This window comes from Narcine bancroftii, chromosome 4 (assembly GCF_036971445.1).
Source record: "Narcine bancroftii isolate sNarBan1 chromosome 4, sNarBan1.hap1, whole genome shotgun sequence".
Taxonomy (NCBI): domain Eukaryota; kingdom Metazoa; phylum Chordata; class Chondrichthyes; order Torpediniformes; family Narcinidae; genus Narcine; species Narcine bancroftii.
In genome coordinates, this window is record NC_091472.1 from 307,941,497 (window position 1) to 307,960,248 (window position 18,752).

Consider the following 18,752-nt stretch of genomic DNA (forward strand, 5'->3'; position numbering starts at 1 on the left):
ATATTTAGGATGTCACTGGTCACGGGGGTAGTGCCCGAGGATTGGAGGGTGGCTCATGTTGTTCCGCTGTTTAAGAAAGGGTCCAAATGTAAGCCTGGAAATTATAGACCTGTGAGTCTGACATCTGTGGTGGGTAAGTTGAGGGAAAGTGTTCTGAGGGATGGCATTTACAAATATTTGTAAGAACAGGGATTGATAGGTAGTAGTCAGCATCGTTTTGTCAGGGGTAGATCATGTTTAACAAACCTTAGACTTTTTCAAGGGGGTAACAAAAGAGATTGATGAAGGGAAGGCTGTGGATGTTGTCTATTTAGACTTTAGTAAAGCTTTTGACAAAGTTCCCCACAGGAGGTTAGGAAAAAGGGTGGAGGCATTAGGTATAAATGAGGAGGTAGTGAAATGGATTCAGCAATGGTTGGATGGGAAGTGGCAGAGAGTAGTGGTAGAAAATTGTTTGTCTAATTGGAGACCGGTGACTAGTGGAGTTCCTCAGGGATCGATCCTGGGTCCACTATTGTTTGTTATATATATATTAACGATCTGGAAGAAGGGGTGGTGAATTGGAGAAGTAAGTTTGCAGATGATACAAAGATTGGTGGTATTGTGGACAGTGAGGAAGATTACCATAGCTTAAAATGTGATTTAGGAAGGCTGGAAGTGTGGACTGAGAAATGGCTGATGGAATTTAATACAGATAAGTGTGAGGTGTTACATTTTGGAAAGGCAAATCAAAATAGGTCATATGCATTAAATGGTAGGCTATTGAGATCCACACTGTTGAAGATCCAACTGCGCTGGGTAGGTCACGTCTCCAGAATGGAGGACCATCGCCTTCCCAAGATCATGTTATATGGCGAGCTCTCCACTGGCCATCGTGTCAGAGAGGCACCAAAGAAGAGGTACAAGGACTGCCTAAAGAAATCTCTTGGTGCCTGCCACATTGACCACCGCCAGTGGGCTGATATCGCCTCAAACCGTGCATCTTGGCGCCTCACAGTTCGGCGGGCAGCAACCTCCTTTGAAGAAGACCGCAGAGCTCACCTCACTGACAAAAGACAAAGGAGGAAAAACCCAACACCCAACCCCAACCAACAAATTTTCCCCTGCAACCGCTGCAACCGTGTCTGCCTGTCCCGCATCGGACTTGTCAGCCACAAACGAGCCTGCAGCTGACGTGGACATTTACCCCTCCATAAATCTTCGTCCGTGAAGCCAAGTCAAAGAAAAGATTGAGATGTGCAGAGCAACAAAGGGATTTAGGAGTGATGGTAAATAGTACCCTCAAAGATGATACTCAGGTTGATAGAGTGGTGAAGAAGGCATTTGGAATGTTGGCCTTCATAAATCGGAGTATTGAATTCAAGAGTTGGGAGGTTAAATTGAAATTGTACAAGGCATTGGTGAGGCCAAATTTGGAATACTCTGAGCAGTTTTGGTCACCAAATTATAGGAAGGATATAAACAAAATAGAGAGAGTGCAGAGAAGGTTCACGAGAATGTTGACAGGATTTCAAGGTTTGAATTTCAGAGAAAGGTTGAGCAGCCTGGGACTTTTTTCTCTGGAGCGTAGAAGATTGAGGAGGGATTTGATGGAGGTGGTCAAGATTTTTAAAGGGACAGAGAGAGTCAACATGGATAGGCTTTTTAAATTAAGAGTGGGGGATATTCAAACCAGAGGCCATGGTTTGAGATTGAAGGGGGGAAATTATAGGGGGAACATGAGGGGAAATTTCTTCATGCAAAGGGTGGTTAGGATGTGGAATAAGCTTCCGGCGGAGGTGGTTGAAGCAGGGACGTTATTTACATTTAAGGAAAGACTGAATAATTACATGGAGGGGAGAGGATTGGAGGGGTATTGACCAGGTGTTGGTCAGTGGGACTAGGAGGGTGGAGATTTGTTCTGGCATGGACTAGTAGGGCCGAACTGGCCTGTTCTGTGCTGTATATGGTTATATGCATCCACAGTCAAACGGTATAGCAGTGAAAGGAGTTCAGATAGTTAAACTGCTGCTCAAGAAAGCACGACAGTTGCTCAAATCCTTATCTAGCTCTATTGAGTTTCCGAGCTTCGTCACTTGAACATGGCATGTCACCTGCTGAGCATCTGATGGGACGTATGCACCACACTTCCCTACTCTGCTGACCCAAACAAGAACAGAGATGTTGAAGATGTCCAACAGAAACAAAAAAGTCTGCAATGGAGACAAAAAGCAAACTATGACAAGTCAGTAAGAAGCTTAGCGTCACTGGCACAACATGACACAGGGAGATTCAGAGATTCCAACAAAGTAAATTCAAGATCCTACACTGTCAGAACAGAAAATGCAAGGACACTGTAGGAACAGACAAACGCAGAGGATCCAGCTTGCACAGAAACAAGAGGGAACACCACCTGTCCAGTAGTGAACCAGCAAAACCGACACAAGCACCTGTGTTAAGATTCACACACATTAGCAAAGCACCCGACAGTCTGAGTCCCTAAAAGAAAAAGAACTGCACACTTAAAAAATTTGTACTGCTGATATTTATGTTGAAATTTGAAATGAATACTGTATTAGTATGTCATGCGTTGAGATTAAATATCTCAAGGAAAGGGGATGTAGTGATAGAATGCTAGTGGTAATCCTGACCACTAGAGAGAGTCAGAGACAAGTTGTTGCAGCTCAGAGTAGATTCAAAATGGATGCCTCCATGAGGTCGTATGTTCTGTTGCTCATAAGTAATAGTTGTAAAAGAACCCAAGTTTCTTCATTACAATAAAATAAATGTCACAGTTGGGGGGTCAGAGCTTGTAATGGTCCTGGCTCTGTTTGCTACCTTCTGCGGCCTTCTCTGTTGCTGGGTGCTTGCATTGCCAAGCCAGTCTGGGATGTAACCAGTCAGTAGACTTTCCACAGTGCACTTGTAGAGGTTTGAGAAAATATTCGACAACATGGCAAATCTCGTCAGACCCCTTCGAATGTAGGTTGCTGGTGAATGTCAAATGCCGGTGTGCGTTCTTTACAGTTGCTTCAATATGCGACCACCAGGAAAGGTCTTGTGAAATATGGACTCCCAGGAACTTGGAAGGTTCTGACTTGCTCCACCACTGTGCCATCAATGTAGACAGATGCCTGATCTCTCGGCCTCTCGTTCCTTAAGATCCAACCTGTGCTCTGACCCATCATTTCCAGTAATTCGGCCTACTGCTGCCAGTGAGTTTGTTGATTGATGGGACTAAGCATAAAGCCTGAGGGTGCAATGGGGTTAATGGTCATCATGGAGGAGGGGATGTTGCCTCTGTGCACTGATTGGGGTCTATTGCTGAGGATCCAGTTGCAATGGGATGGAGAGAGTTTTTCTGGTGTGACGGTGTTGATCACTAAGCTATAATCACTGAACACAGCCTGACGGAAGTGTTTTGTGGCCCGAGTGATCTAAAGCAGAGTGGAGGGTCAGCAAGGTGGCATCTATTGTTCACTTGTTGTGGGGATAGGAGAACTGAAGTGGATCCAGATCCTTTGTGAGCCAAGAGTTGATCTATTCCCTTACCAACCTCTCAAAGCACTTCACGGTAGGCATGAGTGTTACACGGCTCTAGTCATTGAGGAATCTAACCTTGCCTATCGGAATGACGAATGCCCTTTGGAAGCACAAACTCCAGCCGGTTGGTTCGCACAGGTTTTAAGGATGGGCCGGATGCCAGATGCTTTCCGAGCATTCGCTCTCCTGAAGGCCCTGTTCACCTCAGCCTCAGGGACTAGGGCACAGAGTCACAGAGCAGATTGTGGAAGAGGTCAGCAACCTCAAAGGATTTTATCTTACCAAAAATAGACTATAATTACAATAAATTAATGACAAAAGGAAAAACATTCAGTCTTTTCAAACCCTCAGTTTCGTTTCCATACATTATTACATGCATTTTATTTATACCATCAGCACCACCTTGGCATTTTGTTGCTTCTCTTCCCCCCCACCGGTTGTTTGAGGGGTTTCCCTCAGTCTCAGCCCCTCAATGCCCAGTAACGGGAGGATCTCGGCTGTGGTCCTTCTCCACAGCGCCTGCACCAAGCCTCAGCATAGACTCCTGTACCACTCAGCAGCATTCCCTCGCCGACATCTCCAGGTGCTGAAAGACCAACAGGCTTCAGGCCAACAAACGCGTGCCTTGATGATTGTCCAGCAGTTCTGGATGTCTGACTCCCCAGGATGAGCCAGTAAATCAGAGAGTCCTCTGTCATGCTGCCGCTGGGAATGAACCTTTGCATCCTTCTCCGCACTTAGCAAATCTACATTGTGCAAAGAAGTCAGCGACTGTCTCCTTTTCATCACAATTCATCTCATGGACAACGTGCATTTTGGGAGATGACCCATTTGTGCAGGAAGGATCTGACTGGATATCCTAAAATTGCTCTCAGTTTTCTGGTACAATAATCACGAACACTGATGCTATAGAATGTTTCTAATACAGCAGCATTACATATGTGGAGACCAAGCACAAGTTTGCAGGTCTTTTTAGACGTATCTAAAAAAAAGCCATGTTAGCTCATGATGGACAATTTTTTTCTTTGATATTAAGACATTTTTGTTTAAACCAAGCAAGATCTTAAATTAGAATTAACTAATTGGATTAAATGAAAATATAAAATTCTACTACTTTAGTCCTACTGTAGTCCACCAATTACCATTGCTCTAGGATTGTTGGATTGTACTTTACAATCCAGTCAGAGAAACAAGTAGAAAGTGAACCGTTAATTAGCTGAAGGTATTAATAGTGAATTTCCAATTAAACTATGCAAATGCAGGATTTCTCTTTGAAGATGGGAGTTTAAATCTATGGCCAATCTTGATGCAAGTTTGTGCAGAATTCATGAATTCATGAATATTGGTATAAATGATAATTTGGGAATACAGAACACAGGGCAGGCCCTTCAGCCACCAATGTGGTGCCAACTTATATATTCCTTTAAAAATTGTAATAAATCCTCCCTGACCCATAACCCTCTATTTTCCTTTCATCCATGTGCTTGTCTTAGAGTCTCTTAAATTCCCCTCATTTTTCAAATTCCACCACTGTCCCCCACAAGGCATTCCAGACACCCACAACTCTGTGCAAAAAACTTCACTTTCTACATATGTCCTCTGGTGTTTTCCATTTCTCTCTGGAAAAAAGGTGCTGGTCGTCCACCCTATCTATTCCTCTCATAACCTTGTAGACCTCTATTGAGTTTCTATTCATCCTTGTACGCTCCAAAGAGAAAAGTCCCAGCTCTGATAACCTTGTCTCATAAAACATATTTCCCAATGCAGGCAACATCCTGGTAAATCTCCTCTGCACCCTCTCCATAGCTTCCACATCCTTCCTATAATGAAGTGATCAGAACTGAACACAGTACTCGAATTGAGGTCTCACCACTCACCAGATTTGTGAAGTTTCAACGTGACTTCTTCACTCTTGAACTCAATACCTCTATTGTTACAGAGTTCTGTGTTGTGTATTGGCCTATTGGTTTTATTTTAAAAAGTGACAGTTTGCCTTACAGAGTCAAGGTGAAGGTGGACTGCTGAGAGAGTGGGAGACAGACTGAACATGTGCAGAAAATGATCTAAACATTTCTGGACTTGCTGTGGAGTGGAAGGAGGCCCAAAACATGAGTCATTGTCTGGAAGACAGTTTAGAATGTTGGGCATTTTAAAAGGGATGAACATTCTGAAAGCAGCCAGTAGGATCTGGACCAAGCCATTGTTCCTCTCTCTGCAAGCAACACAAGAAGACAACTTCGAATTTTGTGCTCTCTCTCTCTCTCTCTCTCTCTCTCTCAAAGATCTTTTGGCTTCAGTTTACCAACCAAATTGAATTTTTTTATGATTTTTGCTTTGGTTGAGATTGAAGTTTTGTGAGTCTTGTGTGTTTTGTGTTTGTTTTATGTCTAAGTTTTTCTGTGGGCTGGTTGGAAATATAACTTGGACTTTAATTACATGTTATATTTAGGCTGGAGAATTTATTAGTTTTACACTGTTATAGAAATTTGCATAGAAACCAGTGGGCATTGTTATAAAAAGGGTGAGTTTTTAATTTAATGTTTGAAGGTGAATTTTTGTTAATAAAGTCATTGTTCATCTTTACCCCTGTGTGATATGCCTTCTTTGTGGTTGCTGGTTTGATCTTGTAACACTATAAATGAAGCCTATATTATCAATCTGCGCATCAAACTTGAGGGATTTGGACCCCAAGGTCTCTCTGTTCATCCACCCTCTTAAGAAATCGACCATTAATCTGTACTCAGCTTTCGGGTTTGTCTTTCTAAAGTACATCACCCTACACTTATCCTGTTTGAGCTCCATCTGCCACTTATTTGCCCAACTCTGCATCCTGACTATACCTTTTTGCAACCTACGACAATCTTCAGGACTATCTACAACTCCTCCAACCTTCGTATCATCTGCAAACCTACTGACCCATCCGCCTCTTCTTCTAGGTCATTTTTAAAAATCACTAAGAGCAGGAATCCCAGAACTTAGCCGTGTGGAACTCCACTAGTCACTGACCTCCAGACAGAATCCTTTCCTTCCACTACTACTCTGCTTTCTCCATGAAAACTAATTTTTATCCACACTGCCAAGGTTCCATGGATCCCATGTCTCACGACTTTCTGAGTTTCTCATGGGGGAACTTGTCAAGTGCCTCACTAAAATCCATATAGACCACATCTTCCCTACCTTCATCAATTTCTTTTAGTGCCTCCTCAAAATCTTCCCTTCACAAAGCCACACTGACTATCCTTGAGTAGACAGAACTTCTCCAAATGCTCAGAGATCCTATCCTTAAGAATCCTCTCCAATAGTTTACACACCACTGACATAAGACCCATCAGTCTATAATTCCCAGGATTCTCCCTATTACCTTTTTTAAACAAGGGGACTACATTTGCCATTCTTCAATCCTCTGGCACCTCGCCTGTGGCTAAAGAGGATACAAAGATCAGAGCCACTGCCCCAACTATCTTTTCCCTCACTTCCCACAGCAAGCAACCTGAGGTATATAGCATCTGGCCGTGGGGTCTTATCAATTTTGATGTTTATAAGAAGATCCAATACTTCCTCTACTTAACCTCAATGTCGTCAAGCTCACAAACCAGTTCTATCATGACCTCACCAAGATCAAGTTCCTTTTCTCTTGTGAATACTGAAGCAAAGTATTCATTGAAGAGCTCCCCAACCTCCTCCACCTCCAAGCACATATTGTCACCTTTATCCTTCAGATGCCCCACCTTCACTCCCATCATGCTTGGGGTTCTCCTTAATCCTACATACCAAAAGTCTTCTCATCCCCCTTTCAAGTTCTCCTAAGTTCCTTCTTAAGCTCTTTCCTGGCTACTGTATATGTCTTATGAGCCCTTCCTATTTCCTGCTTCCTATATCTAATATAGGCTTCTATCTTCCTCTTGACCAGCTACCTCACCTGCTTTGTCAAGTACAGTTTCCTTTTCCTACCATCTTTTCCTTGCCCCATTGGGACAAACCTATTGTGAACCCAACACAAGTGGTCCCTAAACTTCCTCCACATTAGTTCTGTGCTTTCACCTTTGAACACTCCCATTTTGTCTGCTTTTATCTTTATCCATGGCTTTGCAAAAGCTCAGTGAGTTGTGGTCAGCCTCACCAAAATCATTCTCCCCATCAAAAGATTGTTATTGCCCAAGTTCATGACACAGAATTAGATCCAGTGTGGCCTCTCTTCTCATCGGGTGGTCTACATAGTGTATCAGGAATCCTTCTTGAACACACCTGACAAATTCAGCCCTGTCTACCCCTCTTGGAGTCAGAAAGTGCCAGTCAACATTAGGGAAGTCAAAATCGCCCATAACTACAATCCTGCACTATTCCAAAATCTGCCTGCTTATCCCGATATCCCGAGGGCAAGTTGGGGCCTCAAGACTACTCCCAGCACAGTGATTGCTTCCTTCCCTTTTCTGACTTCCACCCACAGAGTCTCAGCAGACACTCCCTCTGCAGCATCCTCCCTTTCTACAGCCATGATACTATCCCTGACTAAAAATGCTACTCCCCCACTCCCTTACCTCCCATTCTATTCCTTTTTAAAACACCTAAATCCCAGTACCTGCATCAGCCAATCCTGTTCTTCCTCTAGACAAGTTATGGCCACAGACCCTTTCACTGACAAACCACTAAATAGACGAGTAAACGACCCATGTTGCAATACTGGGTGAGGTGTTCACGTGGGACCATGAATTCCCTGGTTCATGTGGACATCGTGGATCTAAGGGGGGCCCAACCTCCAGTGGTGATGTCCCGAGTGACATTTTACGTACTCAGGGCAGTGAAGTCATAGCAGAAATAAAGCACTTACGTGCTCAATGTATAAAAAACACACACAATTTAATAAAACATGGGCGCACAATCCATAAAAGACCATGGAACTTAGGACAAACCCACAGACCAGCTTGTCATTATTCCCTAAACAATAGAGTTTAACAATTATCTACAGAGCATTAACAAGGTATTAGTTATTATAAGTAATCTTGAGATGATTTAAAACAGCTCCACTGGCCACCCTGTGGAAGCTCCACTGACCACGCGCTGACAACCCCGTCGGCTGCCCTGAGGCAGCTCCATCTACTGCGCGCTGACAACCCTGCCAACTACGCGCTGAAAACCCCGCCAACTGCCCTGTGGCAGCTCCACCAGCCGCCCAGTAACAGCTCCACTGACCACGTGCTGAGACCCCACCGGCCGCACTGTGGCAGCTCCAGTGGCCGCACACTGACAACCCCGCCGGCTGCCCTGTGAAATATAACTGCACTGATATTAAAACTACCAGACTGATGCTCGCGCACAGGCACTAATGTCTCTAATAATACCCGGATGAGTGAATCACACTGCAGCCGAGTCAACTCGGCAGGGCTCTGATACAACCCCCAAACGCCTGGTAGGGAGCGTTCATACTGCCAGGTGACCCGCAAAATACCCACTAAATTACCCAGTTCAACCCACGTTATTTGGCAGTGTGAAAGGGGCTTTTGTTCCTCATACTGATCTATGCTCCAAGTTCATCCCCTGTTTACCTAATATTCCTAGCAGTGAAATCGACACATTTCAAATCCTCTGACTGACTGCATTTATGCTTTGTCCCCGCCTGTCCTTCTGGTTCCCACTCCCCTGCCAAACTAGTTTAAACCCTCCCAATACCTCGAGCAAGCCTGTCTGTCAGGATATTGGTCCTTTCCAGTTCAGGTGCAGCCTGAAATACACTATAAAATGTATAAGGAAACAAAAGTTTTTTAAGAAGATAAGATAAAGGGTAATAAATCAAAGTGCTACAATTCAGCATTGGTAGAGTGACAACACAGTTAATGTTTTGCATCAAATTAATCAGGGAAGCCTACTAGAGGTCCAGAAAGTTCTGAGTACATTGACAGAATAGGTGAATGTTGCGTCTGTGAAGAAAATCATCCTCGAGATGGCAAAATAAGTGCAGTTCCAGGGAGGTGACGTGAGTGAGAAGGGGAGGGGATATGCTGATAGAATTAGATGAGGAAGGGTGGGAAAAGTCTCCATGGATCAAAACAGGTCTTTGACATATTTTTCAAGATGAATACCCGCATTCTCCAGTGCATTAGGTTTGAAGTCACGCCACACAATTTCCACACTGTGACAGCCACCAACAAGCAGGAGTCCAGTCACTTAGCCCTGACATTCAAAGGCTCAGTTCCCAACCTTCAACCACATGGGGGGTGATCATTGAGCAGAAACTCGACTGAGATCAATCCATAAATACTGTGGAACAAAAACTGAGATTGATATCCTGCTTTTTAGTGACTCACTTTGGTAAACCAAAGCCTTTCCACCATTTAGAAATCAACAGCGTGATAAAATACTTGCCTGAATGAATGTAGCTCCAGCCAATGAAGAAAAACAACACTAAATACTATGCAGGCCATTTAAATTGCATCTCCAACCATTTTTGGTACCCTTCATTCCTCCACAACAGCACAGTTCTCACTCTCAGAAGCAATTACAACAATCCCTAAGAAACTTCCAACCTCTACCAGGTGATATTGGGCCACAGCACTTGTCTGCCAAATGGACACAGTCTTGACATGCAGAATGTCTGTTCATTCCTTCATCGTGGCTGCTCTTCGCACTCCCTCCCAACAGCACATGAGAATGCCTTTACTCAGTGATTCAAGAAGGTAGATCAATAATTTAAGGGATGATCAAATTAATGTTGGCCTTACTAGTGACACCACACTTCATAAATCTGTGGGGGAAAAATATACCTCCATGTCTTCTACACTAGAAAGCACGCTGAGTAAATTCATAGTTTAAAATGATGAATGGTTGCGTTGTTGATTGCGAACAGGTACACTTTCGGAGCGCAAAGTGTAACATGGCGTGTAAAAACATGGACTTGCAGGAGAGATTAAAAGAGTGAGACAGCCAACTCAGGCCCATCTGTCTGTTTGCGCCAGTCTGTTTTTTGAATGCGCCAGAAGTGGCCAAAATCTCTCCAAGTCAGAGGTTAAAAGCTTCAATAAATGCATGCGCTCCAACATACTTCTTTTTAATGCAGGAGGAAACCTGAGCACCTGGAGGGAATCCTCCCAGACACAGGGCGTATGTACTAATGCCTTTCGGACTGCACCGGATTCGAACCCCAGGTCCCTGGTTCCATAAAAGCATTCTGCTAACATTAACCATGCTGCCCTTGAACTTGACTGAGTTTATTTTTAAGGTTTGATGATGATTAATGAGGGTAGGGCAGCAGACATGGTCTATGTGGACTTCAGGTTTGACAAAATCCTTCAGGGTTGACCGATCTAGACGGTGAAGGCACATAAATTCAAAATTCACTTGGTCATTGGAGACAGGGAGTAATGGAAAATAGGTATTATTCTGGCTGGAGATTCATGACCTGTGGTGTTTGGCAGGGATTAGTGCTGGCACATCTGTTGTTTGTGAGATATCCAGAAAAAAAAATGACAAAACTCCAGATGGGCTCATATGGAATTTTTCAAATGACCAAATAGCATGGTGGAGTTGGACAAAGCCAAGTCAACTAGAAAAGGATATAACATGATTTTGTTCAGTTGGAGAGAGAGTAGAGAAATAGCAGGTGCTGTTTAATCTGGACAAGTGTGAAGTGCTGTATTTTGGAAGGTCAAATGTAAGGAGAAACTGTACAGTAAATGACAAGATCTTTTGGAGCATTGATGTACTGAGGTATCTTGTAGGGTGCAAGAACATATCTCCCTAAAAGTAGGTTGGCAAAGAAAGCATACAATATGCTTGCCTTCATTGATCAGGGCATTGAGTACAAAATTTGAGAAGTAATTTTAAATTTAGACATACAGCACGATAACAGGCCCTATCAGCCCACGAGCCTGATGCCCAATTTCACCCAATTGCCCTACAACTAGCCCCCCCTTCCCCCACCGGTATGTTTGTACAATGAGAGGAAACCAGAGCACCCGGAGGAAATCCACGAGGGCAAGAGTAGAACTTAGAAACTCCTTATGGACAGCGCGGGAATTGAACCCAGGTCCCAATCGCTGGCGCTGTAACAGCGTTGCGCTCACAACTACGCCAACCATGCTGTCCCATTTTGTAGCTGTATAAAATGTTGATTGAGCCATATTTGCAGTACAGTTCAGGTTGCCACATCAATGGAAGGATGCGGAGAGGGTGCAGAAGTAGTTCACCAGGATGTAACCTGGATTAGATCGCTTTAGTTACAAGGAGAGTTTGGACAAACTTGGATTATTTTCTCTGGAGTGTTGGAGCTGAAGGGATATTGAAGTAAATAGTTTATTGTCATTGTGTCAGAAAACACCATTAAATTTTTAGAACAACATACAAGAGCACACAAAACAATAAAAACAACAAAAAAAAAGAAAAAAAGCAGCATTAAAACAAAACAGAATACAAATACACAAATTGGTGGAGTTTAATTCTCGAATGGTTCTGGGATAGAAACTGTTCTTCAGTCTGTCATTCTGTGATTTAATGGACCTATGTCGTCCTCCCAAGGGCAATAGATCAAACAAATGATAGCCAGGTGAGTAGAGTCCTTAAGGATATTGGCTGCCTTCCCAATATAACGAGATCGAAATAAATCCTCCAAAGGGGACAAGGAGCACCCAATGATCTTCTGAGCCTCTGAAGATCCCACTTATCCGCTGCTGTACAACTGGCAAACCACACGGGAATGCAGTAAGCCAGCACGCTTTCAACAGAGCGGCGATAGAAGGACGCCAATCACTTCTCCTATAGATTAGTTTTCCTAAGGATTCTCAGGAAATTGAGACTTTGATATGCCTTCTTGACACTAGCGGTGGTATTAATAGTCCAGGAAAGATCATCAGAAACATGAAAGTCGTAACCAATTCCACACAGTCGCTATTAATATACGATGAAGCTGGGGCCATACTGTTCCTCCTGAAATGCAAGGATTGTTTTTAAATTTACACACAGAGGGGCCTGGGTACCTGGAAACCAATTGCTGGCTTGAGAGTGGGTGGAATCAAATGTGAAAGTTACATTGGGACAAACACATGAAGATGGATCATGTCCAGGCAGTTTGGATTGGTTTAATATGGTCAGCACAGACATTTTGGACCATAGAGTGTGTTTCTGTACTGTACTGCTCGATAATCAATAAATAATAAATTGGACTCCAAAATCTCTGCAGGAATTCTATAACCTTGCTGTAAATCAACTCTGAACTTCCACACTTGCTCAGAAACATAGCAATGAACACCACTGCTTGGTTAACTACCTATGTAATGCTAATTTTAACCAAAAAAAAAAACCTCTTATACACGCAACCTGTGTCCTTTCAGAAAGCGAATGTGGTGACCTTGAATGGACTCAAACAAAAAAAAACCCTGCAAATGCTATAAATCTAAATAACAACAAATGCTGGAAATACTCAGCAGGTTCAGACAGAATTGCTGGGCTCGTCTTTCTCACAGATGTTTCCTGAACTGCCAAAATCTTAAACCTATAAATAGTTGAGATTCATGGGGAAAATAGCAGGGAGTCATCAAGAATGACTCAAAATAAAAAAATGTTTAAAGAAAGAATGACTCCTGCTCTGTGCTACTGAAGCTCTTGAATCTGTTCTCTTCAGTAACACCGCCTGCAGGTGGCATCCCAATTCTCCAAATGAAGAAATGCACTTGCATTCCTCGCAAGCCAAACAGCAGATAATGAACTTAAGTAATTAACAGTGAATGACTTGAGGTTATTTGCAGCTCTCCAAGGAATTTTTTTAAAGGAATGGAGGAATCAGAATAATCCTCATATTTTTTTAAAGCAAATAATATAACTATTTAAACTTTTATGACTCTACCTTATCATTTTGAAATAATGTTCTCTAAATTAAGAACTAAACATTTGGAAGGGCATGATGGTGATAAAGGCCAATGTCTCTAAGATTAAGATTAAGCAAAACTGCTGGCAAAGACTAGAATGTTGCTCGATGCCTAACCAGACTGGATACCATGGTATTCTTCCTTCCTTCCTTTATTTTTGTTTTGACATGAAAGACCCTCAAGTCCATTCTTCATAAATATCTTCAGGACATTTAATTTAATTTAGAGATACAGCGCAGTAACGGGCCCCACCGGGGCATGAGCCCATGCTGCCCCATACATCCATGTGACCAATTAACTCTGTAGGTCTTTGGAAAATAGGAGAAAACTGGAACATCTGCAATAAATCCATGTGGACACAGTGAGAATGAACCAACTCCTCATCCCTGGTGCCGCAATAACATTGTGCCAACTGCTACGTTAACCATGACACCCTTTTACACATATTTCCCACTTTTCTTAAAAGAAATAATTTTATATATTTTTAAATTTCCATTTTGAAAATGTAGCATCCAATTGTTTTCAACTAATTTAATACATTTCATTCAAGCATTAAAACTTAGGTCCTGCAAAAGTCATGAGCCCCTTTTTACAAAGAGAAGCCGCCTTATTTTCCAACTCATGATCTATGCAAAAGAGAAATCTGAAAGGTGAATTCTGCATTTCTGCTACTGAGTCCTTTTATGTAGCAAGCCGGCTTCCCAGGGCAAAAGGGGTGGGACATGAAGCATAGCAACATCATCCTCTGCTGTGATGTAGGACATACGGGCCAGTAAGTGAAATTACTCTGAACACAGTAATGGAAGGTGAACAGCAGGTATGTGTGATAGTACAGATTCTATCACTAACGTACAGATGGTAGTGGAGGATGATTGTAATTGGCTGAGAGTGTTACCACACCTGGTGGCAGGTCATAAAGGATTGCTCCTAGCCAGACCAGGTCATTCTGGACTGGTCGACCGACTTGTGATATGCTCCAGTCTTTTGGTTAGTAAAAGCCTTGGTCTAGATCAACAAGTCTTTGGTTCTTTCGACACGCATCACAGTATGCATGCTAACCGAGTACCTTTCTTGCAGTATTAGAACTCAAGCAAATCTTATGCACATTGTAATAGCCTTGTTTGAGCATATTATGCCCCAATCTTGTGAAGAATGTGTGCGTGTGATCAGGAAAACGTTCCAGCTGAATTTGAGGAAAAGCAGGGAGCAGTTTGAGGTAGAAAGGCATGCTGACCTTGTACGCCGCAGGCAGAGACATACGATTCTTCAATTCAATCTGACATCTAAAAGGACCATGTGGAAGCGAGATCTACCACTATCTATCCCCACTGTACCTTCTCCCTTCAACATATTTGTAATTGGATGTCCTTGTAAAACAGTCCAATTTGTCTGATGCTGCACCTCCTGAATGGATTCAGGTTAAATGTTGAGGGCTCTACCAGGTGCACTGACTATCTCTCTGTCAGAGCAGGAGAAAGAGAACAAGGATATTTTAAGTTGAACGTTTACTGTTTGGTGCACCGGCGGAGATGTTGATGAAAAGAGATGTTTTTACATCAAATAAATGAGAGCAGGAAGCTGTTTTCTTGCTTTTGCATCTTTGCAGGATTTGAAATCAAGACCGCACACGGATTGGTGCAACAGTTCACCTGAGGGAAAGCACAGTGCAATTTTCAAAACAGGATCGATTCTTAGCTATTCTCTAAATAACGCATAACCTTCATTTGAGGCATTTTAAATGTGGCAACAGATTGGGGGGGGGGGTGTTAAGGGCATCAAAAGAATCGCTCTAACAACCTATTGCTTTCAAAAGATTCACGTCTGTGACATAAAACGGTCTTCAGAGCTGTTATGTCTCTCAGCGAACATCACCCTCCGCCCCCGAACATCACCCTCTGCCCCCGAACATCACTCTCCCTGAACACCACTTCCTCTAATATCACCCTCCACTCCCAAACATCACTCTCCCTGAACACCACTTCCCCTAATATCACCCTCTGTCCCCGAACATCATTCTCCCTGAACACCATTTCCCCTAACATCACCTTCCCTGAACACCACTTCCCCTAACCTCACCCTCCTCCCTGAACATCTCTCTCCCTGAACATCACTTCCCCTAATATCATCCTCTGTCCCCGAACATCATTCTCCCTGAACACCACTTCCCCTAACATCACCCTCCCTGAACACCACTTCCCCTAACATCATCCTCCACCCCCGAACATCTCTCTCCCTGAACACCACTTCCCCTAACCTCACCCTCCACCCCCGAACATCTCTCTCCCTGAACACCACTTCCCCTAATATCACCCTTTTCCCCTGAACATCACTCTCTCTGAACACCATTTCCCCTAATATCACCCCCCTACCCAACATCACTCCCCTGAACGGCACTCCCCAGAGTATCACCCCTAGAACACCACTCCCCACAACATTGCTCCCCTAAATCACCCTCCGCCCCGAACATCACCCTCCCTGAACACCACTTCCCCTAACATCACCCTCCACCCCCGAACATCTCTCTCCCTGAACACCACTTCCCCTAACCTCACCCTCCACCCCCGAACATCTCTCTCCCTGAACACCACTTCCCCTAATATCACCCTTTTCCCCTGAACATCACTCTCTCTGAACACCATTTCCCCTAATATCACCCCCCTACCCATCATCACTCCCCTGAACGCCACTCCCCAGAGTATCACCCCTAGAACACCACTCCCCACAACATTGCTCCCCTAAATCACCCTCCGCCCCGAACATCACCCTCCCTGAACACCACTTCCCCTAACATCACCCTTCACCCCCAACCATCTCTCTCCCTGAACACCACTTCCCCTAATATCACCCTCTGCCCCTGAATATCACCCTCCGCCCCCGAACATCACCCTCCCTGAACACCACTTCCCCTAACATCACCCTCCACCCCCGAACATCTCTCTCCCTGAACACCACTTCCCCTAACATCACCCTCTGCCCCTGAATATCACCCTCTGCCCTTGAACATCACTCTCCCTGAACACCACTTCCCCTAATATCAATCCCCTACCCGACATCACTCACCTGAACAGCACTCCCCAGAGTATCACCCCTAGAACACCACTCCCCACAACATCGCTCCCCTAAACATCACACCGGCCTGAGAACTACGCCACCCCAATCGATTAGACCGACCCCTCGCGTTCCTCCAAGTTGCTTTGCAAGTTTTTTTTTTTGCCTTCTTAATTAATTAATTAAACCCCTGGTTTTAATATTTTAAATGACAACTGCAAAAGGTTATGGTTATATAAATACAGAGAATTCGGGAGATTAAAGAACACTAGCATCTCCCTTCACGACCTTAGATGCAAAGGGCATCCAAGTCTTACAATAAACTGAGTACTTCTCAGAGAAACACAAAAAATGTAGATGCTAGAATCTTGAGACCAAAGGCAGGATGGAGGGCATCAGCGGGTCAGGGAGCGTCCTTGGAGAGGAATAGTCGTGACCCAAAACATTGACTGGCCATTTCTCCCCAGGAGCCCCTCCACTTTATTTCCCTGTGCGATTGTCGAACAGGGTGACATCATGGATAAGTATCAATGTGCCAAGGACCACAAATACCTATTTCAGGGTTTAGTGTACACACCCAATTAACGATCCAATTGAATACGTTGCGGTTGTTAAAATGATTGAAAGTGGTTGAAACCTTTTGGTCACAGGCTGAGGACGTCACTGCAACATCATCAGCCATTCCCCCTTTCGAGCCGCTTTCGGCACTCATCCGTTTAGGCAGGAGGCAGTGCGTCTTCACTCCACCTCTCGCAGCGGGTGCCAAGGTGGAGGGAACCTGGAGGGAAATGGACACGCGGATCCACCTGCTTATTTTTTTTTTGCATTCATGCATGTAAGTGAAGTGTAGGAAGTCCAAGAGATAATCTGTCTTGAAGGCTCGACATAAAAGGGGCTCCAGATTGCTCATAGTCTTAACCAGACACAGTGTCACGGACTGAATCTCTAAGGATCAACCCACAGCTATTCAGCAGGAAGGAAGAATGCAACTGGGTATTTTACAAGAAGACTGACAAGTCTGAGGCTAACACAGGCCGGCAGGGGGGGTGGGGGGGGTTTGTGGGGACTCCAACTACCTTCATAGTACCTGTACTGTATACTCATAAGTATAGTTATGGCTTTTTGTCAAGCATTGCAACTAAGGAGCTTCTCAGAGCGGTTAAGGTCCAACTAATCAACAGCCTCACACCACCCTTCTCACAGCATGTCAAGAATCGGATGCTCAGCGCTGATATTATGGAGCTTTCGCCCTTCCACAACTCCGCTGGAAATGAACCAGGACACACCAGACATTTGGTGGGACTGTAATATATCAGAGGTTCTTCCATACTTATAAGATTCATTGCAGAAGATGTAATACTTACAGTTGCAAATGTGGACATTTGAACCGTTGGGGGCAAATAAATCCACTTCAATGCTGAGTTAATACCTGTCCCATCTCGTTAATGTGCTGTAAAGTTTTCTACAGACTTTACTGACGACAACCCATTGAACATGATTTTGACGGAATTTCCCAACGTGTTCCCTCAAGCACCAAGGTACAAACAGCAAAACAGATCTCATACTGATTTAATTAACCAACCAAAATGCATCAACGACAAAATGGCTCAAACATCCAAGAAAACAACCAATGAACAAATGATCAAATTCCAAATTAAAAACTCTTTCAAATATAACATTAGCAGTCCATGCTAAAATGTCAAACATACCTGCATTGGTGCCAGCAACAAATGTACTTGAAGTAACTGGAATGTGGCTGTTGGCTTGTTTCATCCTCTTCAAGTGAGATCTCCCATTATAATGAACCTCGGCCTGTGCTGCCGAGTTCAGCTGAATGTTACACACCTCACACAGTGCGAGTCCTACCTCCCGTTTCTCAGCGTTCAACTGATAGCCCAAGTATTCACCGCTCAGTATTTTCCCATCACTGTAAGTATAAAGATCTCCTGAATTCATCGTAACATCTTCAGCAATGTTTTCCAGGACTCAATGGTTGCTTCATTCCTGCAAAGACGAAGATCACAACAAAATTTCATTTATAAATTGCATATCAGAATTTGGAAGCTTCAACCAATTTAAGCATGAACAAATAATTAATGATGTATACCGTTTGATTCAATGATCCAGTGTTTGCAATAAAAATAATGCGATTTTCTTTCACCTTTATCGTATAAAGCTCACAGCAAACTTTGATGTCCATGCCAATGAGGAGATCCACCAACCACTTTCCACCATCCTTTATGACTTAGACCAGTGGTTCTCAACCTTTTTCTTTCCATTCACATCCCACTTTAAGTATTCCCTTTGCCATCGGTGCTCGGTGATGAG

General features: G+C 43.7%; 1 protein-coding gene across 2 annotated transcripts in view; it reads right to left on the minus strand.

Moving 5' to 3' along the window:
* Window positions 1-18,412, minus strand: part of znf385b (zinc finger protein 385B) — a 339,665-nt gene extending 321,253 nt beyond the window's left edge. For both annotated transcript variants that reach the window (XM_069935860.1, XM_069935859.1), the window contains exon 1: window positions 18,134-18,412. In XM_069935860.1, coding sequence (XP_069791961.1) covers window positions 18,134-18,380 — 247 coding nt within the window. In that variant the 5' untranslated portion in view covers window positions 18,381-18,412. The remainder of the gene's footprint in view (window positions 1-18,133) is intronic.
* Window positions 18,413-18,752: the final 340 nt, after the last annotated feature.